We start from the raw sequence: 27,138 nt of genomic DNA on the forward strand, positions 1-27,138 counted from the left end.
ACTTCTCCACAGTTGCACCAAAATAATTTTCACTTTAGTGCACGTCATTTTTCAAAAGTACTCCTTTTTTCTTTAAAACTTTAGTTGTTTGGTTGAATTTGGATGTTAAACACAGCAATATTTAGAACAGATTATATTATTACTGAATTAAATGTATGTCAATAAAATTGATGAATATGGCTAAATGTATGCCAGTCAACCATATCAATAAAACCACCTGCCTGATTTTGTGTAGGACCCCCATGTGTAGCAAAGCAGCTCTGATCTGCCCAGGTCTACAGGAGATCACGAGAGCTCTTTAGGTGTCTTGTAGACTCTGGTGTTTAGAAGTTGGCAGCTTAGGTCCTATTAGTCATTTAATGTGGCCTGTTTGGATCTGTCTTGTTCCAGTTCTTCCTGTAGATGAGCATTTATTGTATACCAGTGCATGATATGAGCACTCTGAGCATAGACGCCAGTGGGCAATCCTGAGTTGGGTGGCATTTCCTGTGGGCTGCTTAACAGCTGACGAGGTGCTCTGCTCAGAATAAAAAGCCTACTTTGACTGTCATTTTTAATTTGTTCAGCTTGTACACATTTAATTTATTAAAAATGTATTGCTCAGATCAGATGAATACTAACTCCCCTTTCAAGGTGGCTGAAAGCACACAGTCCGACTTTACAACTTCTTTTGAATTATTACAATCATTGGTAATTATTGTTGTAGACCGTGTGGTCAGCATGTCAAAGATGATGTCAAATACCATTCAAAGAAGAAAAAGAAAAGAGCATGAGCAGTAAAATAAAGCATTTAATAAAGTAACAGTAGATAATCAGGCGATTTCCTGCTCCTTGGCTTCTCTTACAGGTATACGATGTAACAACTCTTATGTAAAAACAAATCCCTGTCTGAGCTTTGCACATGCATAGCCATACCATGAATGTATCGTCATGCTGAGGGAGCCTGCAAAGACATTTTAAATGAATTGATATACAACATAATTGTATATATTATAGTGTCATGTAATTGCAGATAGCAAGGAACTTTTCCGACTTCAGTGTGAAATTTTAAAAAATTGACCAAACATTTTTCAGTGAGAAGAATTTATTTGAAAGTGAGTCTGAAATAGAACTGAGGTTGCTAACTTTGGCCTCACCTGTGAGGCAGAGGCCATTATGATAAGTTTCTAACTTTCGTTTAAGTCTCTGATAAACAACAAAACAGGGACGAACACGCTGCTATTGTAAATGTCTGGAGCTTATAGACGTGTTTCAATGGTTTCATTATAATAATCAACCATAGCTTCCGCCTTTCTGATTCACAACCTAAGCAGAGGGAGAAATACTTGTTATCTTTTCACGATTACAAACCGGCACTCTGTGAGTAAAGTTGTAAAACTCACCAGTTCAGCAGAACAAAGGCTAACTCTGCATCCATCTCTTGCTTGTACACTTCAAATAGCGTCGTCTTGGGTGTCTTCGCTGCAGCTGCCATTCTGGGTTTATTTAGTTTTTTGTCTTTTTTTTTTTTGCTCTAGGGTAGTTTCAGGCCTGGGAGGTCCAGTCAGTTTAATGCAATAATGATAAACAATGTTGCTGAAACCAGCACAATTTGAGACTGCTATGAAATAGTACAGCTTATCTAATTTTAAATAAAAACTACTAGATAGTATGAACTAAACTGTTTCATTTATCCATTATCCTCCACATTAAATACAATGGGCCTTGTCCTGCACATGAAACCCCCTCATTGGAAATCAGTTCCACTCTGGCACTAACTCAGGCAATTGTGGCTCATGTATTTAAAAAAATCAAGGTTATACTAAGGTCAGTTTAAACACTTTGATCAGCTTTTTTATTTTAACATCATGTTCGAATATTTTCCTCAAATGCTTGAACAGAAAATGGTATTCTCATGAGCTGGATGTTCTGTAGCCCTTAATCCATGATGAATCACCATGCAGCCAAGACAAATATTGTCTGCCATGTATAGGAGCATTATAATGTGGGATCAGGCTGTACTCCAAGTGAAACCGTGACCATTCTAAACATTAACTCTTTCGGTGCCATTGACGTCTATAGACGTCAATTTAAAAAAAAACGTTGACTGCCAAAGACGTCTATAGACGTCAATTGCGTTTTTTAACGGAGCGGGCTGGGGGACAATCTAGCGGAGTTTGTCACTAAATCTTAGGCTTGTAAACACTAAACAGAGAATATACTGGCAAAATTACCCGCAAGGTGGCAGCAGTGCCACTTTGCACAAAAAAAAGAAGCTTGTTTTCTCCGTTTTTTTGGTCAAACAGCTGTTTTTGGTGAAACCAACCTATGTTCTACTGTCTATTACTAAAGGACTGAAAATGGTAGAAACAAACTTTTTTTCCTGATGAAAGAAGAGAGTCTACTCTTTCGTTTGTTAATTTCGGTGTGTACATAGTCATAAGACACACTTTTCTGTGGGTCTTGGAAAATCAGTCAAAATACTGTAAAACACTTGGCAGTATGGGTCTCTCTGAACTGAAAATGGCTGGCAGCCAATGAGTTAATTAGGTTCACTGCACATACATATCATTCTTCACTGACGATCAAAAGCAGCGCAAAAACACTGACATGTTCTGCTCTCAGTACAGCTGCTAAAGACAAGGTCACAGTTCAACAAGAACAAACTCTTACTCTTGCAGAACAAACAAGATAACCCTGTTTCCTTTGTCTCATCACCCATTTTGTTCCCACCCTATCCTGTTGTGTATTCATTTTTGGGTTCCTTTTTTGGCGTCCTTAACTGGCCTCTTACATACTGTAATTGGCATTGGAGAAAGACTTTGTCCAAAGTGGGTGGTCTAATACAGTGCCATGACCTGGAGGATGTGAAAGCCTGAATGTAACTTATGTTGCTGTGCTTTTTTAGTGAGCATCTCTAATTTTTAATCACTGTGAGACATGGGCCAAATTATTCCACGTCCATGTACTTCAGAGGCTGACATTCAGATTCTACCGTATTTTGACCTACAACAATTTTCAATGAGAAATGCCTCAGATAAAGTGGCAAATCTGTTAAAATGCAGTGACCTGAACTAAATCTGTAATAGACAGGAATTACCCGGTAAGTGCCTCAGGATGCACTACCCATCCAGGCTGACCCCACATTCACCTTGTGTCTTCAGCCCTTCCCACTCCTCTTTGGTTCCTTGCAGCGATTTCAGCAGGTAACACTTAAAATCTTCCGTTTCTGTTGATAACTGTTTGGGTTTAAAGTTCTGCTCAAGCATGCCATTTGTGTCAATCAGAAAAATGAAAGCATGAGGATGTATATGCTGAAATGCATCAACACATGCAAAATCTAACTGAAGACTATATCTGCACTCCAGATGTCAGTGTGGACTGCGGTGAAAAACAAGGCTTAGAATAGTGCTTTTTAAAGCCTGTGTCTCCTTTGTTTAGACTACCTTTTTGCTTCTATAGCCAGCTTGTTCAATAGTCATTCTCCCCTGACAAAAAAAATGGTCTTTTCTGTTAGTGGGAAGTCAAAAGGAAAGCGATGAATAGTCCAGCACAATGATTTATATTAAGCCAGTTTTCTGTGCTGTTTGTGCTCTCCGGGCACTTTTTGACTTCCCGTGAAGATTTGTTTTACTATCCAACTGTGAAAAGGACAGAAAGAAAGAAATGTGATATTTTGTACCTCCCAGCAGAAAGAATGGTTATTTTCAGTCCTATATATTACTTTGACTTCTGATATTCTTTTCGTCCATGTAGAGGTTTTACTATTACCTTAATTTGGTATCCCATCTGTCTTTACTTGTCTTCCCCATTAACAGGGAGGCTGTTTTATCTCCTTTTGCGGCATCAGATTTTTCATGTGCCCCCCTTTTTCCAGTGCTGGGATTTAGCCAAGTCCCAGTCACAGAGTGTACTGTTAAGGGTCAGGGTGTGCTTACACAGTTATAAACATGAAGACATCATTTCAAAAGAGGTGAGAATATGCTGTCTCCTCTCTTTAACTCTTTAGGCATCCTTCGCGTTCAGAGCACCTTAATTCCACAGAATCCCAGTGCTGATAGTAAACTAAACTGTACATCTGCAATTAACATGCCGCATTTTTGTATGTGAAGGAGCTCTTTAGGATGCATATTATCAGCTTGGGTGCAAGGTAGAGAGTCAGTGTCAGAGTCAGTGAGTTTAGCCTTTTAGGTTGCTATAGTGTTCACGTTGTAAACATGTATTTTTCATTTAGCGTCGTAACCTGCACTTAATTTAGCACAAAAAAAAAACAGACAACAAACAATCAGTGAAGAAATCAATAAGGTGGGTGAAAGCTTATCTGGTCTCTGAATTGTCAGTGCCCCGTTGTAGTACACCATCACCTTCAATTTTATATGTAGTACTAAGAAGGGGCAGAAAAGGAAAACAGCATATGCTTATAGCTTGTCAGTTATAATTGTTCAAAACCAGCATAAGTGGTTGAATTCCGTATTTGACACAAAGCTGCAGAGTCTGTACAGCTGGAGCTGATTAAAAATGATGAGCTTAATCATCTGTCCTTTTTTAAGGCAGGCCACCAGAGCATGTTGCCATTACTAATTAGTGAAAAAAAAAACAAGTATTAGTTTGCAGCCTTTCTGAGGTTGAGAAGACTATCATCTCCAAAGTAAACAAACACATTTTACTGTCATAACTCCAGGGGTGAGCACAAAAGTTCACAGAAACATGTATGGTTCCAAAAGAGTTTTATTCTAGGGCCGCAATAACCAACTGAAGAGATACGAGTTTAATATTATAAAAGTCGGAAACAAATTTCACCACCAATAGTGGGTTCAGATTAAGATCTGCCTGGAGGCAGTCAATGCGGCGACTTGTTTAGCTTAGCTGTTGAGAAAACATTGAAAAGACTAACCAGGACTGTAAACATGAAGGGTAGTTTTAGTTTTAGTTTTATCTTGTGATGTGGTTAAGTGATATGGAATGTTGTACGTTTTGTTTTCTTGTTTCCTGTTTTTATCTTTGTCTTGTCTTGATTTTAGTGTGAACAGCAGGACTACAGATGGAAATTAGCCTTGGAGCTAAATCTGGCATATTTACATTTTATGTTTATTAATCCTGTCACAAATAAACAAATAACTAACTAACTAATGAGACTGCAGAAAAAATTGCAAAATATTACAGTTACAGTAGGAGAAGAAATTTCAGTTGGCAGAAATACCCTCTATTTTTTTTCCCATCTGTTTTGTGATAAATCATTGTAGATTTAACCATGATAAAGCTAAAGCTAGCAATTGATAATATTGCATGGGTATATGAATCCATCACAAAAGTGACAGAAGATAGAAGGTATTTCTTTTTGCTGTGTGTGTGTAATGAGACTGCATTCCTCCCCAAAACATGCACATTTGTTCATACAGGCATGCAGATACGGACTATAATTGCATTCAATTGCATCTGCAGCTTCTAGTGGTTGTGAGAGAAACTGCATATGAAGGGTATTAAATGTTTTTAGCCCTAACTATAATTATTTCTTTAACCATACCCAAGTATTTTTAATAACAACTTGTAATAACTTGACTAATCGTTCATTTCGTGTTCTTTATTCTCAGATAATTCGGGGCCACTTACGGTCTGTTAAGATGCATTATAGGTTCACACAATTTTTAAGGAGTTCTGAAAAAAACACATCTGTAACACTAACTGTACTTAGTAAGGTGATGATTTATACATAAATGAAAAGGGTGGGCTAAGAACATTGGGCCTCATGCAACAACCGTTCGTACGCACAGATTTGTTCTTAAGTCGTGGGTACGAGTGATTTAAGAGAATTTGCGCATTCATCAATCTTTTCGTATTTTACGTTTTCTTTCAGGTACGAACAGAATTTACGAGTGATCCAGACCTGGCATAGGAGTTTTGTAAAATAGTCCGCTGTTATTCGAATCGAGTTTGCTTGACTAATGGATTGTATATTTAATTACTTTGAAGCAAACATAAATAAATATATACATTATACCCCATAATGATGCTGTCATTATTCTGTTTGACTTAAATGATGCACTAATTGAAGGTTAATTTGACTCTGTATGTAACAAGGTCAATGGGAAGCGTAACCAGCGGCTGACCTGCTACTTTTGGATGCCTTAGTGCATGTGTACTCCGAGACCGTGTAGACAGACAAATGGCTGACATCGCGATTTAGATTACCAAGGACTGTGCTGCTGCAAATATGCAGATTGCTAGAGCCACAACTCCAGAGAGAAACACGCAGATCAAACCCAATTCCACCACACGTCCAGGTCCTCACCACCCTAGGATTTTTGGCCTCTGGAACCTTTCAGAGCGAGATTGGAGACAGATCGGGGGTGTCTCAGTCCTCTGTGAGTCGTGCGCTCCCCTTATCATCAAAACTCTCATCAGTTTATCACCCATGGTACATCAAATTCCCACACACGGCTGTCCAACAAGTACAAATTAAGAGGGACTTTCATGCCTTGGCTGGACTGCCAATCATAATTGGAGCACTAGACTGCACAGATACGCATCAAAGCACCCGTGCCATTGTGCAGCGCACTGAGCTAAAGGCCAGGTGGGTGTGTCTCGATACAGCGGGGGGCAAACTGCTCTATAGCCCAGAGAAGGCATGCCAGATTTGCACAATATTGCCATGAACGAGGGTCTCCTACTACCTGAACCAGCCCAGGTAGACCAGAAGGTGTGGTGCCAGAAGACCCCCCTCATGGACCGCCCCATCAAAGAGCCAACATGATGAGGCAACAACTGATTGCACAGCTTGTTCTTTTTGCACCTTGATGCCATTCTCATGACTCAAAACTCAACACTGATGGCATTCATCATTTACGCAGGTCGTTTACACACTTTTTCCGAAGTTAAGAGCGTTTGTTGAATCTGACGTGGCATGTTCATGCGAGACCTTCGTACGAAAAAAGTGAGATAAATTTAGAATAAAAATACGAAAATGTTCTTGCATGAGGCCCAATGAGAGTATAGAAACAAGGCTCTGTTGGCTCCTGGAGAGATTGAATATAGCACGAGATGTGATATTTAGATAGATTTTTTTTGTGTTTGGAGAACAAAAAGTCATAGTTATGATTTGACAGTGTAGCTTTACCGTACAGAAACAGAAAGAGTGTAACTTTCAGATCTCTCACAAGTCTCCTGGGATGTTGTTAATATCAGTAATGGTGGAAAGAGCTAGGTGGAGAAAAAAAGCAATGAGTTAATAAAAATAAAATATTTTTACCAGCTCAGCCTAAACAAAAGTAACGACTTTGTTCAGTGGATATCTTGTCCAAATCAGAATAGTTGAATAGTGTCCAAACTGGAAAAAAGCTCTTCTTGTTAGTGTTATTGTTCTGGGATTCCATTGCCATTTCATGGCAAACCATTAATTTATTCTTCTCTTAAAAAACAGGAAAATCTTAGCAGAGGTCAGGAACTAAATGAAAACACCATCTTTGATGCTCTTGGGTCTGCTCATGGAAATCTAACCAGCGGATTAGGTAATATACTGACTTACTCCAGAGAATGAGGAAAAATGATCTGACATTTACTGCGCCAAGATTTGTCGTCACTGGAATGTGGGAGGAAAAGCATATCTGTATGGAACAGTATTAATGGTAATGTTGGTCTGTTGGACCATGTTGATTCAGACTGAAATACTTTCAACTGAGTATTAGCTGGATTACATTAGGATTTTGTATACACATTTACATTCAGTGAAAGATGAACTGTAATACCGTTAAACTGGCCTTGATTCAGCTCCATCGTGTCAAAATTAGAAAATATTAACAAGCCAATTCACTAAACTAGGTTGAACATGAGTTAAACATATGCTCCATACCGGCTGAGTCTTCCCCTTAAAGAATATTTACTTTACTAGAAGGTAAAACATGAAAACACATTAACCTGTTCTAGTAGAAACAACAAAATTTAAATTATTTTGAACCCATAGATAATTACAGAATGGGCACAGGAAACTGCTGTAACACTTACTCTTAAAGGGGAACTCCGGGGCATTTGAAGCGCAATCCCATTGCTAGAGGTTGTCATTGTCAAATACTGACAGTAGGACACAGACTGGTGCAAATCGGCGCTCCCTGTGCGGCGATTGCGCTGTTTGCGCAGCCTGTCATGCGAGGCTAATACGTGGTGGCTAAGGGGCAAGTGCTAAACCTTCCACATAAAACAACAACTTGCACACTGCAGAAACGTCACACCACTTTATAAACCATCTGACAATAAAGTACAACAATACATGCCCAGTAATATTGTTGTAATGTTTTAAATACTTGAACGCAGTTTGTCTAGAAAAGATAATTGTTTTGTATATGGGATTATCGTCCATTGACTCTTTTGGGCTTTCACATGCGCGAGCATACCGACAACCGGTAAGTGACATGCTGTTTATAAAGTTGTTTTGTAACGTCCCCATGCCAGTAATGTGAGAACCATGCATATGGTTTTGATGGTAAGGCTTGTGACTTTATTGTCGGATGGTTTATAAAGTGGTGTGACGTTTCTGCAGTGTGCAAGTTGTTGTTTTACGTGGAAGGTTTAGCACTTGCCCCTTAGTCACCACGTATTTGGCTAGCATGACAGGCTGCGCAAACAGCGCAATCGCCGCACAGGGAGCGCTGATTTGCACCAGTCTGTGTCCTACTGTCAGTATTTGACAACCTCTAGCAATGGGATTGCGCTTCAAATGCCCCGGAGTTCCCCTTTAAGTGATGACAGGATGGTTGGTGCACTGAAATAAATGCTTATCACTCAGGATAAATGATTTTACCTATAGGATTTACAGACAACTTGTAATTCCATCTCTTCTTGTGTATTTAAACATACAAAATGATTCTGATTATAATGATTGATGAAAGAAAAAATCCTGCTCTGTTATGATTTCCCTTTGGGATAAATGAATTATTTTTTCATTTTATCTCATTTCTGCTTCCATTAATTATACCCACTTAAGTTGTCAGTGACACTTGCATGTCATGCAAAGTTCTGCCAGCCAAAACTGTTAGAATTCAGTTTATGTTTTATATTTTGGGGAAACTAGCTCTTGATCTTTAAGACTTATAGAACCTGATAAAGTTACTGTATGAATAATACATTTTTTTGCACAGAATATCAGTTACATCCCATTCATGATTTGACGCCAGATCAGTCTTGACATTGTTTGCACTTAGAACTACAAAAGCATCTAATGCAATGATGAAGTCAGAGTTTTGTTTTGACCCCAGATTTTGATTTGATGGGATTTCACCTCATCTGGTTTTTCCTTCCTGCCATATATCATTGCTTAGACTATATATGTCTAAAAACTGTCTTTCCTGCTCATCCTCACTCTGTTTTTCTCATCTCTACTGCTTCTCTCCTCTTTGCTGTGCTTTACCCTTGGCTCTCAAAGTTCTCTTTATGCTCCATCACATATCCAAATCTCTCTCTTCTCCTACACTTTGAAATTTTGCTCTAACCAGACATTAATCTTTAACAGAGATAGTATATTAATAGGTACAGGGAACAGTGAGGATAACAATTACCTGGGTTTGTAGACATACAGATATGCAGAGGCATAAAAGAAAACGAGACTAGGCATAAAGATAATACGATAATAAGATAATAAACACAACTATTTAGTTATGTTACACATCATTAAAAAGTTTTAAGCTTTTCAGAATATGAAAACACATGACAAAAAAAGCATGAAATAAGATTAGCATCAGAGGCAGCACCTCTTACTAATATCTTGAACTGTTCCATAATGCGAGTTGCCGTCTCTGGCATTTTAAAGAGAATTTCACTGTCTGTAGATATTTCTTTAAATGAGGCCCTTGATACTTCTGGATGGATTAAAAATAAATTCTTCTCTCAAAATCAGCTATACCTATGCAGGCTTGTGGATATCGGCATGCATCCTTGATAAATCTGCAGCGGCTCAGATTTGTCTAATTTTAAATCTGCAAGTGTGCAAGAGCTTTTTTCTAGACTTCTGAGGCCATATGTGGACCTATTCATCAAATCTCTACAGATGCAGACCTTGCTTGAGTAACCTACAATCTATAGCATTGTTCCACAATGAAATGGCTAAGTGGAGGAAAGAATTAACACATTTCCATCCACAGACATTATACTAAAGCACTGCGTATTAATAAAGTATCAATAATTTGATTGTGATGTTACAACATGTCTTCAAGAGGTACTGCAGCAGTTTAATATTGCACTTACAAAAAGTCTGAATTATTTTAATTCAAATGATGGATTTTTTAAAAGAGAAATATGCTCCATACCAACTGAGTCTTCCCCTTGAAGAATATTGCATTGTTAACTGTATTCAATAAAGTTTGTTAATAAAAAAAAAAGGTAGTGTCTCAGAAGTGGAAAGAAAGACCTGGGTTCCTAACTGAGTGAAATGACCTTGAAGTATCTTGAGTAGCAGCTATAATAAGAGCTATTTGAATTCACAAAATTTTCTCCTTTAGCGTTGGAAACCCTGGAATATCCTTTATGAAAGAAAAAAGATTATTCGCTCCCACAATTCCTTGCAGCTGCAATATTGGAAGCGACGCTCGATTATGTTTTTACACACATTTGTGACATTTTCTTTCCCCTTTTTTAATTTAATAAAGTAATGCTTACATAGCATTTTATTATGCTAATATGATATCTACACCAATCAGCCATAACTTTATGACCACCTGCCTAATATAGTGTGCTCTCCTCATCCTACAATGTATGGTCAAAGAACATCTGAAGGTTTCCTGGAGTGTCTTGTTCAAGGACCCTAGCAAAGGATTCTTTGAGCCCTGTGAGTTGTGGGGAGGGTCTTTGTGTATTGGGCTTGCTTCCTACAGATGTGATCAGATCCAATCAGATTAGTATCTGCATAGTTTAGAGGTCAGGGGAACACCTCAGGCTCTTTGACATGCTTTTTTAGCTCCCTTCCTAAGCTGTTTTTGCCAGGCTCTGCCCCCTCTGCAGAAAGCTGGTTGTGAGGGGAGTGTTATTACCACAATGTATGGCTGTGGAGGGTGATTGGTCTGGAGAATTGTTTAGGTAGTAGCTGCTGGAGCCTATACCAGCAGTCATCGGGCGAGAGGCAGGGTACACCCTGGACAGGTCGCCAGTCCATCACAGGGCTGTGCTTCTCATATACTTCCAAATATTTTAGCTACGTAACTCAAATTATTTTTGATTTCAATGATTTTTTAGAGTATAATAGCAACGTTTGCATAGAGTCATGCTACATCTATCTCATCATTCATTGCTGTGACACAACTTTCATTGCCCTGACTGGTTTAACATCCATCCAAATAATGCATGTTTTGCATCTGATAAGGGCACTTGAATCTGAAAATAAAAGAGATTCGATTGGCAATATCCAGCTATGTACAATAAAAAGAGCATAATCAACAAAATAACAAAGACTGATAACATTGAGTTTGGAACATTTTGCCTCATTACCTCTAAAATAAACTTAAAGCAAACTAAAGAAGAGGCTTGGCAGTTCTGAATGCAACCTGAAGGAATTTTTTTTCCAATTGTGCAATAATTAAATAGTTCGAAGCTTGTTAGAGTTTCTCATTTACATAGAATGATATAGTTTTTTTTAATTTCCCTTATTTTGGTGGTGTAATTATTTGAATGATGTCAAACAAAACACTGACGTTCAAGCACCTTTCAAAATACTTAAATGATGTAAGTGTGAAATGGTTAAGCAACATAATGTTGTGGTAGCTGCACTTCAAAAAGAGCTGCTGTGATGTAAGAAAATGAAAATAACCTAAGTTCATGGCTTCACTTCCTGGACCAAAACTCTGAAAACATAAAAGAGTAGGAACACTTGTTTTAAAAGCATTTTACAGCTCAGTGTTAAGAATATCTTAGCATACCACCCCTGAAATAATAATGTCTACTCTGTTTTTATTCTTGTGGTGAGAAATTAAAACATAATATGTGCACTTGCCCAATGCATGTCCACCTGTATCAATACTTAAGTTGGCCCTCTGTGTGAAAAACCTTGATCGCGGAAACAGCATTTCCAGGTTAAGAAAATAAAGCTGTCAGTGGGCTTTTAGCTCACAGAAAATAACTGTGTGTTTTTAGTTTTGAATTACAGAGAACCTATTATTCCAACCTTGGAAGTCTCTCAGTAAAGCCAGTCTTTGCATGTGCTGTATAGGCCTCACCATATAGCAAGGGATCATCATTTAGCAGACCACACACACTCTTACAGCTAACCTCAAACATCTTAGAGGGGACTCCTGTTTTAGAAATGTATGGTTTGAAATTCATACAGTGGGACTAAAGCTCCTTCAAATACCTTGATATTAAAAATATTCACCACACCTCTTTTGAAATACCTCAAGGGAAAGTTAGCTGCTGCTCTTTGGGTGAAAATGTTGTTTTATAACACCTGTTTCTGTTTTACAGGAGAACCTGTTGAAGAGTGGGATGCAAAATGAAACCAGTGATGACCATCAGATTATCAGAACTTCTTGAAGATAAACCTGACTTTTAAAGAATACTTTCTTCTCTCTTTCTTCATGCTGGCTCTGCTTCTGTGTCACAATGTCACTGTCAGACTGCAACAGCAGAAGCAACACACAAGCTGACCAGAGTCTCAGCCTTCACAGCTTGCCTTTGTTTGAAATCTATGGCAGAAAGTCAGTCAGAACATTTTTTGACTTCAGTCACACAAATGAACCTAAAAAATTGGACGTTAAATACATCCCCCAGATGTTTTTAAAAAACCTAAGCTGTATCTCGAAAGTCAAAGTACTTAGCTTCCTCCTGGGTTCAACAGTGACGTTCATTGTCATGGCTTCGTATATCCTGATGTGGGACAAGAATGTCCCTTTATTCACAGCTATTCCCTATGAGCTCAGACCTGTGGTCACCCCGGCCAGCATAAACGCAACTACAGTTTCTTTTGAAAGGAGTTTAATAGATGTGAAACTGCTGGAGAAGATTATCAGTTCCATTCAGGAGTACACATCCAGGAAGGTGCCTGATGAAAAAGACGTCATTGGCACAAATACTCACGTAAGTCAGTGGAACTATTATCTAATTACTTTTTGCTATATATTATCCAACTAAAACAATAAAAAAAGATGTTTGTGTTAATGATGTAGACTGCAGTGTTTGCGCATAATACCAAGTATATCGTACAAGACAACAACAAATGATGAATCAGTCTACAGTTAAAATTAAACACAAAATAAACAGTAGTGATCACCGAGACTTTGTTACCATAAGAAAATTGCAGAAGTTGACGCGAGATTAAACCGAGACTGCCGTAAATACCTGTTTAACAAAGCTCAAAATGACCAGTTTTTTCAAACAACAGTTAACTGTTGCCAAAAGCTTACCAGCCCCTGTTTTGATCTGCCAGTATACTTCAACTGTCTTTAATGTATGTTCTCATCATAGTTTTCCATACACTCCATAATTTTGCAGTGTGTATGAAAAAAGCAATAGCAGTTGAGGTACTTATGCTCTTAATCACAATGGCATATGTTGCAACACAAGTGAGTCATTAAGTTGAATACCAATTAGTGGTGCGTGCCAGACATGTATGTAACTGAATAACAGTCGCACGAAGAGGCCAAACAAATGCGCCAGTTACAAAGCTGGAAAAATCTCGTGGCTCTAAATGATGGATGTTTTGATGCAGTTTAAACAGCATCACATGCTGGTGGCTTAAAAATGACAAATGATGTACTTGATAATTATAACAGAAAACAGCATCATTCTCCACAACTTGATTTCACACAGTAAACATATTTTGAACACAGTCTGCATTACTTAATCTTCTTTTTTCACTTTTTCTCTGCAGCTGTTCTCAGTATTGCCTCGACAGTTTTTGCCCGGCATCAAGAGCCCATGCTGGTATGAAGAGTTCACGGGTAAAGTCTCTGGTGAACGTATCACTGACCCGTACATGAAGAACCACTTCGGAATGTTCTCAAGAAGATTCAACAACGTGTGTCACAACCTGAGAGCCAACTTCCGTCAGCACCTAACCCAAAGAGATGGCAAGCACTATCGTCTCCGCTGCTTGCCGTACTTCTACATCATTGGCCAACCAAAGTGTGGCACAACAGACTTGTTTAACAGACTGCTGTTGCATCCAGATGTCAAATTTAACACCATAAAGGAGCCGCACTGGTGGACAAGGAAACGGTTTGGTAAGGCAGAAGGCGATAGACCAGTTTTAAAAAAAGAAAGAAAATCTAAATTTTTACTTTAATGGAAACTTCCAGGAATAGAGCCTATAAATATCTCAAGGCTATATGAAATGGCCTATTTGATTTCTTGCAGAGAGGAAATGATAATCTGATAATGAGTGGTGTTCTGGACAGTTTCTTGACTGTCGAAAATACCTTCCTGAAACCTTAAGGTCACTGTTATGTTGCTAGGTAACCAGCAGAAACAGCAGGAAGTCACCGATTATGGCTAAGAACTGATTCAACAAACATATCCATGGTAACAGTATTTTTTTTATTTTATTTAACCTTTATTTAACCAGGAAAAGCCTCATTGAGATTAAAAATCTCTTTTTCAAGAGTGTCCTGGACAAGACAGCAACACAGTTAAAAATTTACAGACAGACATATCAACACACACACAAACAGACTGATGTATACAATTTGAATTCCAAAATCAGGCAGAACATCTACAAACACATGTATCAGCCTCCAAATCACCCAGCATTTTTAAAAAAAAAATCAAGTCTTTTTACAGTTCGTTAAAGCCAAAGGGAGGAGCAAACATACGAGTTTTTTTTTTTTGCCCCATCTCAGTTCGTTCCCTTGGAACTGAAAATAATAAAAAAAATCCTGTGAACGAAGGCTATAAGGCCCTGAACTCTTCAGATGGAGTAAGTTCGAGAGGTAAGATGGAAGTAGACCAAGGACAGCCTTGTAAACAAGAATATGCCAATGTTTTAGCCTACGTATTGACAAGGAGGACCATCCAACACATTGGTATTATAAACAGTGATGGATGAGAGATGTAAAATTAGTGAAGAACTTCAGAGCCCTGTGACGCAGAGTATCAAGAACACGTGGACATTGAGTCGAGGCATGCATGTACAAAACATCGCCATCATCCAAAACTGACAGAAAGGTTGCAGCAACCAACTTCTTTTTACATTCATATGAAAGACAGGATTTAATCCTGAAATAAAAACTCAGCTTCAATTTCAGCCTTTTTGCCAGCTGATGAACATGTGGGGTAAAAGAAAGAGATTCATCAACTAAAATACCTAAATATCTATATCATACGGATTCAATCTGTTAACCCTGTGAAGTGACAATTGAAGGCAGGTTCTGTTTTTGTCCTTAGCATTTGAAAAAAGCATGACTTTGGTTTTGTCTGTATTTATTAAAAGTTTTAAATCGTAAACATGTTGCTGAACTGTGTTAAAGTGCCTTTTAACTTAAAGTCAGAAGAATGAGAAAAGTCACATTTGACGGTATCAACAAAACATGAACAAAAAAATGGTTTTGTGCCTGATAAACTTAATGTTGCAAGCTGTTTTCACCTGTTAGATATGTTAGAGGTATCAATCTAATCACAAACAGGAAAGGGAATAAAAGTATTTTCCCAAAATGTCTACAAGCTCTTTTATAGTCAACATAGGATTGTTTTATTCTTGGCAGATTAACACTTCTACTTTATATTTCAGTCAAAATGCAGTCAGCTGATTCCATTCTCAGTAAACTGCAACCTGCCTCTCAATTCAAATCCATCCATCCATTTTCTTTACCAGCTATGGATCTCGGGGGGAGGGACTATCCAGCTCTCATTGGACGAGATCAAATCAGATGCCAAGATGTGCTAATTGCATATTATGAGATGAACTCTGTTTCAAGGTTTAACCATTCCAACTGTTCATATTCTACTTGAACTTTTAATCATTTTAAGGTTTATATCCCATTTGTTTTCTCTGCTTGATTGCAATTCTATTGTCATTTTTGTCAGAAACCTGCTGCAAGCATATTAAGCATTTTCCAAATTGAAAACATAACAAACATAAACTGTATTTTAGAATTCAAGATCAAAATTGAAGGATATCTCCAGCTCTCTCCCACTGTCCAAAAACATGCATGTTAGGTGAACTGCTTATTCTAAATTAAAACCAGGAATTCACGTGAGTACGCATGCATGTGGTCTCGTTTGTCTCTGTGTGGTCCTGTGATGGAGAGGAAACCCGTCCAGGGCATATCCAGCCTCTCGCCCGGTGGCAGCTGGGAAAAGCTCAACCTCCTTCCTTTGCGACCCTGAATTGGATTGAATGGGTATAGAAAATAGATGGATGAAATGAAAGAAATTAATTTTGGCAACAGTAATATGAGAAATGTTCAAGTTTAAAAAAATAAATTGCAGGAAAATCCCCGTTGACTTTAATACAAGACCTTCTGTAGCTGTTTCACAATTAACGACTTCATTAACCCTCTTCCCTGGAGAGCTTTTACAGTGAGCCCCTGGCAGAAAATGCAGTGTATTAACAGCATATAAAGATGACTGGAGTAACTTGAGTCAGTTATACATGATAAATGCATTCTAATGGTTTTATTAAATGTAGCTATAACTGCTGTACTGGGTGTTTGTACGAAATAGCTATGTGTTTGTTAACTGAATGCACAGTTATATGAAAAAGAGAGTTCACCCATTCTCAGTTCTAAGGTTTTACATGTCAGAACACAAAACAAACAATAAAAAAAGAATAATAATCTGATCCTTTCCAGCTTTTGAAATGAGCTAAATACAACCTCAACAACACATGGCATATTACAGCGTGTCATCATTTATTCCTCAAAAACGTAACCAAAATGCAGAAGCAGTGTAAGAATAATTAAGTTCACTCACTCTCATATCGTGGTGGGGGAATTTTGGCTTTCTCTATTTTACAATGTTGCTTCAATTTTGTTTAGGTTTGCTCCTTTTGTTCATGCACAGCTCTCTTAAGATTCCACCATAGCATCAGGTTGAGGTCTGGACTTTAACTGGACCATTGCAACATCTTGCTGTGTTTGAGATCATTTGTGGTCACAGATCACTGGCCCAAATCATCACCCCTCTCAACCAGTGTGCTTGACAGTTAGTCTGAGGTGTCTGCTATGCTGTGTTTGGTTTTCTCCAATGTGGCGCTGTGCATTATGAGTTAACATTTCTACTTTGGTGTTGTTCCAGAAGTCCTGTGTTGTTGTTTTTTATTGCAAACATATGCTGTGCTGCCTTGTTCCTTTCTGGGAAAAGAGGTTTTCTTCTGACAAGCTTTCCAAACAAGCCATACTTGTTCAGTCTTGTTCTAACTGAGGCCTGTAGAGTCTGAGATGTAGCCGTTGATTATTTTGCTTTTTCTCTGAGCACTGCACAGTCTGACCTTGGGATGAACTTCCAGAGATGTCCACACCTGGGAAAATTGTAAGCTGTCTTGAATGTTTTCCACTGATGAATAATCTTTCTCACTGTTGAATGATGAATTCTAAAATAGTTTGGAAATAGCCTTATAACTCTGGCCAGATTGATGGGCAGCAACAATCGATTCTCTAAGATAATTGCTTGAGTCACATCTTCTTGGCATTGTGCTAACACACACCTGAATGCTCCAGACCAGGAAACTGGCAAAACATGTGCTTTTATAGAGGTGTTCAAAGTTGCTGATGATCAATTTAAAAAGTGCATCTGATTAGAAGCACAGGGCTGCTTAAATATATGGAATCAGTGAGTGTGGATTTAACACACTGCTTTTTCATTTTCCCTTAGTTTTTGTTTAATAATGACATGATGTAATACGACATGTGTCGTTGTTCATCAGAGGTTGTATTTAACTGATTTTAAAACCAGGCAAGAAAAAGATGTTTTTTCTTTACTTTGTTCTAATGCATAAAACCATAGAATTTAAAGTGGGTGTACATTTTCTTTAGAAGACTTCACTTATTTTTTGCAACTACATTGTGAAATGGGGTCTAATTATTTTTATGTTCAAACCGGTGACCAAAAACATTACGGGTTACTCTCCAGAGGAGTGTTTGATTTCTGAATGAATTATATGTCAAAGCAGTCCATAAATGAGTTTATAATTAATGTTATTTTGATGAACTTTGGAGTGCAGGTTACATCAGTTTTAAAGAAGGCTTCCAGAGAAATTTTCCCGTGGAACATTACCTGGATCTGTTTGACTTGGCAGCCCACAACATCCTAGAAGGAGTCAGTAGAAATCCATCTGAAGACCACCGTGCACAGCAGATCATAACAGGTGAAACCATGTGGAAGTGTGTATGTTTGTGTGTGTCATATGGAAAAATCTCTTTAGTTTTATAGTTTTTATTATGTTTGGGATGGGAAGGACTTTGAACCACTGGGTCCTGACAATGATTTAAATTGCAGTCAGGTAAAGCACAGTTAGGCAAGTTTTTACACTAAGGCAATTCAAAGTATGTATTTGATCTGGGAAAAAATACCACAGAACAGTGAAAATTAGTTCAGAAAAAATAAAACCAATACATAATGAGTCAGAGGGATTTCCATAAAATCAATGTTAAAATTAAATTGGTTTAGGTTAGAAGAAAAATTTGTACAAAAAAACACAGAAAAGCTTTGGCATGTCTGCTAAAAGCGTGGGCAAGCACAATTTATTAATTAAGTGAAGCTGGCATCTTGATTAAAAGCCCTGGAAATACGTCTGTGATCTGCAGCTTACTTGTACTTCTTTTTTAATGACTACATTTTGAGTTTTTAAAACTAAGAGGAGCAGGTTCGAGCAGGCAGGCAGCAGTATAATAGCTAAAAGCCATTTTACCTTGTTTGGGTTGAACTACTTGTCGACCAGCTCCAGCACATTTGAGAAACTTCCCCTGCTTGTGCCAATTTAAAGTATTGATGATATATTTTGGGTCCAGACAGTTCACATGTAGACAGCTGGAAAGGCCTTAAATTAAATTCTATATTTAACTGTAATCACTTGTTAGGGTTTAAGAATTCAAGTAACTCTTGTTTCCTGTTGTTTGTCAGCATTCTGGCTGGAATATTTTGAATGATTTTTAACTAAACTTTTCAAACAGTTTGATACTGAGACTGTTGTTATTCACAGGTGAAGCCAGTGCATCCACTATGTGGGACAATCAAGCCTGGAGCTATATCCATAGAGACAGAGCGGAGACCGAGCCTCCTTTCCTGGTCCAGGACTTTATCCACGCGGTCCAACCTGATGCCAGAATCATCATCATGCTCAGGGATCCAGTCGAAAGGTACAAAGGACTCCATCCGTACATGTAGACAGAGCTGTGACCTTCCATGGTTTCACCGTTTCATTTGCTTCTAAGGGCTTTCATGCAGCTTATTGTTGCTGCAGAGCCTACTGTATTTGCTTTAAGAATTCCTGCTGTACATCCAGAAAGTTGTCGTTTCTTACTTTTAACTGGATTGAAACTCTGCCTTCTTCTTCTTCCAGGCTTTACTCCGACTACTTGTACTTCACCACAGCCGAAAAGTCAGCAGAGGACTTCCATCAGAAGGTCACAGAGTCAGTTCAGTTGTTTCAGTCCTGTCTCTCTGAGAGGTCACTCCGTTTCTGTGTCTACAGCGCCAGCCTTATCAATAGCATGCCGGTAAGTGCAATTTATTGTCTAATTTTTAACCGTCCACAATTAATCGTACAAATGACTTTGGTCGGTGAATTTTAATTACATAATAACCATCTGTCTGAAATAGAGGTTGGGTGGTATATCTATCGGTACGCTCAAATGCAGTATAATGCAGTCCATTCCAAAAGACTCTGTTAACATGTTATGGGTTTCTAAGTTTCTGTTTGTTTATTAGTATCACTGTGTGTCCATCTCTACTATCTTTGACCATGGAGTGTATTTAAAGGAGGGATGTAATCAGGTTTAGAGATGAAAAGTCAATAAGGAAATGCCTTAAAGTGTAATTCTACTATCAGTCACCAGGGGTCAGTTCCAAAACTTCCTCCTTAATAGCCGCATTCGCACTGTAGAAACCTTTGGCAGTTCCTTTAACCTTTTCAGGAACGGGGACGTTTTTTCCCGCATTCGCACGCACAGGAACTCGGGACCATCGCCCTCAGTTCCTATAACCATTTCAGCTCCTTCTCCGAGGCTGGGTCTTTTCAGGGTTCTATTGAGAATGAGGAGTTGTCGTCATAGTACAGAGCCCCGCCCCTATCCGCCATGTTGGCAGAATGCTAGCGAGAAAACGCCATTCTCTCCGTTCGTTTACATTGTACGCGTGTGTTTTTAAATCAGTAAGTTTAAACAGTGCGGAATTGCAAGAACATGCCTGGAAATCACTGCTGTGTGAAGAACTGTTCCAGTACCTCACATAATACGTTTGGGAAACATAGGAACAATGAAATACATTTTTTTCGGTTTCCTAAATGGATGCAGCATCAGGGAGAGCAGGCGTCTGACCTGACGAGGAGACGCCGGGTTGCCTGGCTGGCTGGACCTTACTTTCGATTGCACCCCTCCGTCGATGAGAGTGTGTTCTCTGCATTTTCACTCGGGTACGTTCTCTAAAAATCTCTTTATGTTGTTGTCTCTTAAAGCTACGAAGTTACCTTATGTTGTTGCAAACCCTGAAGTGCACCTGACGTTACTGCCTAGCTAGCTAACTAGCGAACTGTTGCCTCTTCGAAAATGCTCAATTTGCAAACTGTTGCCTCTTCGAAAAATTAATGTTAACTACCCCCTAATGTGGCTAATGTGTTAATGTGTACCCCTTCAGCCCTTTTGTCATGAGCAGCGTTACCCTCTCAGGCTTTATCTTTATTTTGCATGTGTTCTGTGATGGGTTTGCCATTGATTGCATAGATTTTTTTCATAAACTATTTATTCTGTTGTAGGTAAGCCATCATATGAGATGTTGGAGAACCACGCTGACTGGACAAATTCAGATTTTTACATTCAACTGTACCTGTGCACATGCTGCTCAAATGTGAGGGTGAAAACCTAATGCCTTTAGATAGGATTGTCACTGTTTGCTGTGCCTTAACGAACATGTGCAAAAGTGTTGTTTGAGTTCATTCTTCATTGTTCATTACTTTTTAATTTGTTTGAAATAAATGTTTGAGTGCCTTGTTCATTACTTTTTAATTTGTTTGAAATAAATGCTTGAAACAACTTGATATGGCTTAACAATGTTTATTAACAGAACAGGAAAAAAGAATAAGGGCGCAAGGTGCAGAATGCAATATACCTCTAGGAAAAGTTAACAGTGCAAAAGAATATGTGTGCATTCAGTATAAAAAGTATAAAAAATTCCAGCATGTAAACATTGACAACAAGCAATAATAATAAAATAATACTGTTACTAGTGCAAAAGAACAAAAAAACACTATTCAGCACAAGAAGAGCAAAACCATGGCGTGTCAGCGGAGGGTCTGTCCACAAGCCCCACACAACTGAAGTGAAACCACTGGACTGGTAAGTGGAGGCTCACAGTCTCCGTGAATGCAGGACCTGTAAAATAAATAAAGTTAAATAAACTAAACAGTAAAAAGCATCTATTTCAAGTTACAGTCTACATTTTAGACACATTGATAATGGCTGTAATCTAACCAGGACATGTACACCTTGCATTCAAAATGTTAATGGCTTAAATCTAACCAGGAATGTACGCCTTGCAATCACACATAAGTACCCTAGCCAACCCAGAACTGGTTTGTTCACTTTGCAGCCCCCAACACCCAACACAATAACCTGCTACAGTATGTGTCGTTGGGCTAAAATCAAATGACAACTAAATACCTAAACATAAGCTTTAGCATACATCAAAACATTGGAAATGTTTGTGTACATTGAACATCTCGTTAATCTAGTGTTTACAAAACAAGTCGCAGTTAATTTCGTTGTCATTTTGGTCAAGAAGTGTCTAAATACAATGTAATTACAACACACTAAAACGCATGACAAGAACCTTACCTTTGCCAGTACAACGCTGTTATCATCACCAGAGCCACCTGGAGGCTTGTAGATGGCCAAGTCCTGCACCCAGCCACAGCAGAAAGTCTCGTACGATTCTAAAGATTTGTGACTTTTAAACTCCTGCATGGTGTAGTAACTTACACCAAAGACAAGATAATTGACTATGTCCATATATGTGCACGGAGGTAATTGGTCCAGGTCTCTGTGCCATTCTGCTGCAGGGAGCTCGTAAGGATCAATATTTTGGATGCTGGACAGTTTCTCCAAATACCGCTGCTTTGCGCTTGCAATAAGCTTGTCCCTGTAAGGTCCCTTTTCTTTCGCCTTATCTCTCTGCATTGCTTTGCTTTCTTTCTTTTTTTTTGTATTCGTCTCTGCCCTGCCGAAATGACAAATGCGGGAAGATATCCGTTAAGTTAATGGCGTTGCCCCTGGCAACCAATAGATTCTTCTGCCAACATGGCCGACCGGCCGACCGGAGTCACGTGACTCCTCATTCTCAATAGGAACACATCCGACGGAGGTGTTTGGTGGTTGTTAGCTACGCCCTTTGTCATGTTGTCACGGCTGAAATGTTTACTCATACGACACAGACACAACCGGCACCTGTTTAATAAGTTAAACTTACACGTCGTCTCCTTTGTCTGCGGCGCTCTGCTCTCCTTCCTTTATGAAACGAAGAAGTATGGCCTGCGCTCGATCCTGACTCTCTCTGTGAGCTCTTCCAGCCTCGATGTTAGACGCCTGATGTGATAGTCCATGATTATTATCACCATCATGCAGACCATGAACACGGTGGCCTCCTAGCTCTCCATATTAGCTTCTTTGTGGTGTTTTTCCTTCTCTCCTTACTTTTCGCGGGTTTTGTTTTGTTTTGTTGTTGAATGTGGTGCTAAAGTAACACGTCGCAGACGGTTTCGTCGCATCAGTCCCGACCTGGTCCCGACTCATGTGCGAATGCAAACTGAAACAGTTCCGCTGGGGAAGGACAGTTATTAGAACGGAATTCGAGGAGGACCGTTCTTAGAATGGAACGGCGTTCTTAAAACTGCTCTGTCCGAAAGCGGCTAATGTCATGAGATTATGAAATAGAAATCAGTCCTTAGACGTACACATTTTTGTCCAGTTGTTTTCAAGTGTCACTCAATATCAAGTATCCCAGCTTCACACTCTCAGATCAATAAGAGCAAAATGGCAACCACCAAAAGCCTAATTTGAGGCTTCTAAATGGCTGTTCACAAACCAATGTGGGATGTCAGGGTGACTACGGTTACTTACTGTATACCGTCGAATCTTGGTTGTCACGGGAGTCACAGTAAAAATAACATCTGTAATATCTTTGGTTTTGGTTTATTAAGGCCATAGAAGACATTGTAGAGGTTAGATTATAAAGATTTTATTTAAAAGATTAAAAGATTTAAGGATCTTAATTTGTCACAATAAAAGAAATACAAAGGAAAACATGTGGTAATATGAAGCTAATGCTCAGTTTCTTTGCAAAATAGCCGGTCAGATAGGATAGGACTGAATATATAAACAAATCTGACTGTTAAACAAGTTGTGCTGAAACCATCCAACACACAATTGTAACTGCATACATATGTAGCCTACTTTAACATTGCATTGTTTCCTTATATTATGTCTTTATTATAGCAATGCCTTATTTTCATTATTACTGCTACAACTTTACAACAATATTTGACACTTAAGTAGAAATGATTTTTTCACTAAAATTGCCATAAAAAGAAACTTATTTTGTCTGTTATATTTACGAGGACATGTAGCATCTAAGAGTGTTGCCTAATGTTAAACAAAATGAAAATGCAATATGTGTAGAATGAGTGTTTGGAAAGAAAAAAGCAATGTAAACCTTGAAAAATAAACAAATCCCATGTTAAAATCTTAACTTCTTTAATTTTGTGTACCAGCATTTATGTATTATAGACTCTGATGGTTTAAATTTAGACCTATACAGGGTTTTTATTTTTTATTTTGGGAGAGACATGAGTGACTTTGAGTGACTTTGAGTGAGTTTTTGCCACTGCATTGTGGTGCCCTCTGGAGGACTCAGGGTGACACTTTTCATTTTGGTTACTGGCATTTGTCATCACAGTACATTGAAAAAAAAGAGTCGGTAACATTCTTTGTGTTGATTGAGGTAAGCAAAAGTTGTCGTCCCTTTTGAGCACCTGATTGTTTTTTCATTTGGCCTTGAATTTTGGAACTTAACTCAACTTGTTTCAATGTGGAATATAGTTGACAAATGGGGCTCAGAATAAACATTTTACTTACTCATAGTACAATTCATGACAAAGAGCTAAATCAACTAAGTGTTTGTTTAGTTTCTGCTTCTTTGGCGTCTAGGTTAAATCCCATTCTTTTAATGTATAATTCTAACATTCAAAATTAAATACTTGCTTCATAATTTCTTAAATGAATGCTTTTTTTTAAGCAAATATTATATGATTACATTTTTATGTAATAAATACAGCAATAAGATGGCCAGTGAGGGGCTAACGCAAAATGAATAAGAACACTCATGTCGCACACTTTTGGTTGATTGGTGTGTTGTGTTTTCTCTGTTGTCTTTGACAGAACCAGCTTACCGTGAAATATTTATCTTGTTTATTTAAGTAGATTTTTTTTTCCCCGCAGGTAAGACTAAACCTGGGTATGTACTTTGTCTACATTCGGGACTGGCTAACAGTTTTCTACAAGGAGCAGATTCTAGTTGTTCAACTGGAGAACTATGCAACCGACCTTAAAGTGGCAATGAAGAAAGTTTTTGATTTTTTGAGTGTAGGTATGTGTCCAGAAAGCTACAAAAACATATGATGGTGCATTTTTCGGGAAAAGCTTGCTCCTATTTGCCTGTGTATTGAACTCGACTCTACCTTTTTCTTACTTTCATTGCAGGTCCTTTGTCAAAGGATTTGGAGACAGCGATGACCAAACAATCCATGTCTAACACCCGGCGGACTAAAGACACAAAACTCGGTCCAATGCTTCCAGCCACGAGAAACCTCCTCAGCAAATTTTACCAGCCCTTCAACCATGAACTGGCCAGAGTGTTAAACAGCAAGGCCTTCCTCTGGAGTAACAGCTGAAGGGGCATGAGCACAGACTAAATTAGAAGAGGAGTGAATGATCAGAGCAATACAACTGAAGTGCTGGCACAAACAATTTATCCAAAATGGAAGACCGTGATATTTGTTTGATTTTTGAAAGACTTTGAGTGGTGCAGCAAGTTAAGATGATACATAACAATCTGTGTTTCTGACTCTGGGACTCTGAATATTAAACAGAATATCATGAGATTGGGGTACCCCAATGTGAACTGGACTTTAACATAAATCACTTACATTTTCATGGTTCATTTCCCCTAAATGTTGCTAAAAGTATATTACAAAAATCTTTATGATATATATAAATTAATACTATTAATAGATTTCAGAAAGTGTTAAGAAAGTCAACAGTCTTTGTGAATTAGTATAGTGTTACGAAAGGGGATTTTGCTAAGGAAGATCTCCAAGCAGGGAGCAGGCCCGCTATTTAGGTACACTGTGAAATGGGATGCAGCCTATAATGTCATTTAGGATAATTGGGATTTTCTCTTTTTGTTTTTTTCTAATTGAGGTAAATGTAATTATTTTAGCCAACTTTTGCTAAATTTCAATTTTTTCAGTGAATCATAACAGGCAAATATTATTTTGTAGAAAAAGACACTGTCAAACACTGTCCCAACACAGCCAACTGTAATGAAAAAGTTTAGTTTGCTTGTTTAACATTTTCATTGTTCCGAGGAATTCAGAAGGGAAGTTTTGCTCGAATGTCAGATTTTTTTATTTTCTGTACTCTTCGCATACCTCAAACTGAATGGTGTTTATAGAAAAGATATAGGGAAACCAAATATTAAATGAATGACAATGTGAAAATGTTTCATGTCACCTAATGCTGAATTTTTCTTATTGTTTTACTGTAATCTTCTATATCTCAGTTACATTGTGATGTGTTTCAGAAAAAAAACAAAAAAGATGCGAAGTACACAGTAAAAGCTATTTTGAGGTTAAATTTTTTTTATTCATATTTGTAAATTCAAATACATTGTATAAAGGACAATGGTGTTATGTAATCTTTGTAGTGTTACATTTTAGTAATGTGCTAAAAAAAAAAGCTAAATTTAAACTCAGAAAAGGTTTGCAAAAGTGAAACTTGTTTACCTTTTGCTTGTCTGCTGTTATATAGAATTAATTATTGCTTTTGGTTGCTGAGTTGAGGTTTATAAGATGATTATAATTTCATTTTCATGTTATATCTTGTTCCATCTAATGAAATTACGGGGATGCATTTTCCATACTTGATTTATTGCTTAGTTGTTATGTTGATGTGTTTTTTAATGGGGTTAGCTTATGCAGGTCTTGGGAAAGTCAAGATTTCACCATGGTTCACTTGGCTCGAATATTAGTTGATAAATTGAAAAGTGATTTTTGAGATTTTCTCAAGTTTTCAGTTCATGCTTGCCTGAATTAATTGCCAAAATTAAAAATAAATCATGGGTGTGTTGAAATATACAAAAATGTTTAATTGAGTGGTGACAGTTAGACTTCTTGTTCACTTTCAGTGATTGGTCACTAGAGGTCACTAAAATACAGATGGAACGTTCTCATCCACACAAACTATAAACCATAACTGGTCTTACTGTGACAAGTCTCCATGTTATATTTAGGAAAGGGGACAAGTTCTAAAACAGCATCCTCCTACATAGAGTCACAGATCAAATTTTTACATTGAATGTGATCGAATTTGTTGAAATGTCTTAATGAGTTAAATAAAGTTTGTCTAAACACGAGTCTAATTTACTCCTGATTCAATGTTTTTGACAGCATGTAGTTTAATTCAAATAGATTACTGTTACATTTTGTGTTAAAGGAAAATGATTATCAACTTTTTAGCAACACTCAAGTTTCTGTCATTTGACATTACAACATTTTCAACGTTTGTTTTCTTTAAGACTAATTTGCCTTCAGTTATAGTACGATGACTGTCTTATTATTTTGCAGTGTGGATGTGTGAAATATCATCTGTAAATTGCCAGTGTGTTGATATGAGCTCATTTTCACACATAATGGCACTCGTGTATGTGGTACTATTGCAAACACTTCTCAGTTGTAGTTTTTAACTAATCATAGTTTATAGTTTAAAT

General features: G+C 37.9%; 1 protein-coding gene across 6 annotated transcripts in view; it reads left to right on the top strand.

Moving 5' to 3' along the window:
• LOC142395513 (carbohydrate sulfotransferase 15-like) overlaps positions 1–26,784 on the top strand; it is a 28,461-nt gene extending 1,677 nt beyond the window's left edge. The window contains exons 2-8 of one of the 6 annotated variants that reach the window (XM_075478452.1): positions 12,415–13,026; positions 13,820–14,171; positions 18,107–18,250; positions 19,085–19,241; positions 19,445–19,601; positions 24,591–24,738; positions 24,852–26,784. In XM_075478452.1, the coding sequence (XP_075334567.1) occupies positions 12,553–13,026; positions 13,820–14,171; positions 18,107–18,250; positions 19,085–19,241; positions 19,445–19,601; positions 24,591–24,738; positions 24,852–25,042 (1,623 nt within the window). In that variant the 5' untranslated portion in view covers positions 12,415–12,552 and the 3' untranslated portion in view covers positions 25,043–26,784. Of the gene's footprint in view, positions 1–12,414; positions 13,027–13,819; positions 14,172–18,106; positions 18,251–19,084; positions 19,242–19,444; positions 19,602–20,396; positions 20,819–20,854; positions 21,093–24,590; positions 24,739–24,851 lie in introns of those variants that run through there. The other 5 variants (XM_075478453.1, XM_075478455.1, XM_075478457.1 and 2 more) reach the window with 5 other exon arrangements.
• Positions 26,785–27,138: the final 354 nt, after the last annotated feature.

This window comes from Odontesthes bonariensis, chromosome 2 (assembly GCF_027942865.1).
Source record: "Odontesthes bonariensis isolate fOdoBon6 chromosome 2, fOdoBon6.hap1, whole genome shotgun sequence".
Taxonomy (NCBI): domain Eukaryota; kingdom Metazoa; phylum Chordata; class Actinopteri; order Atheriniformes; family Atherinopsidae; genus Odontesthes; species Odontesthes bonariensis.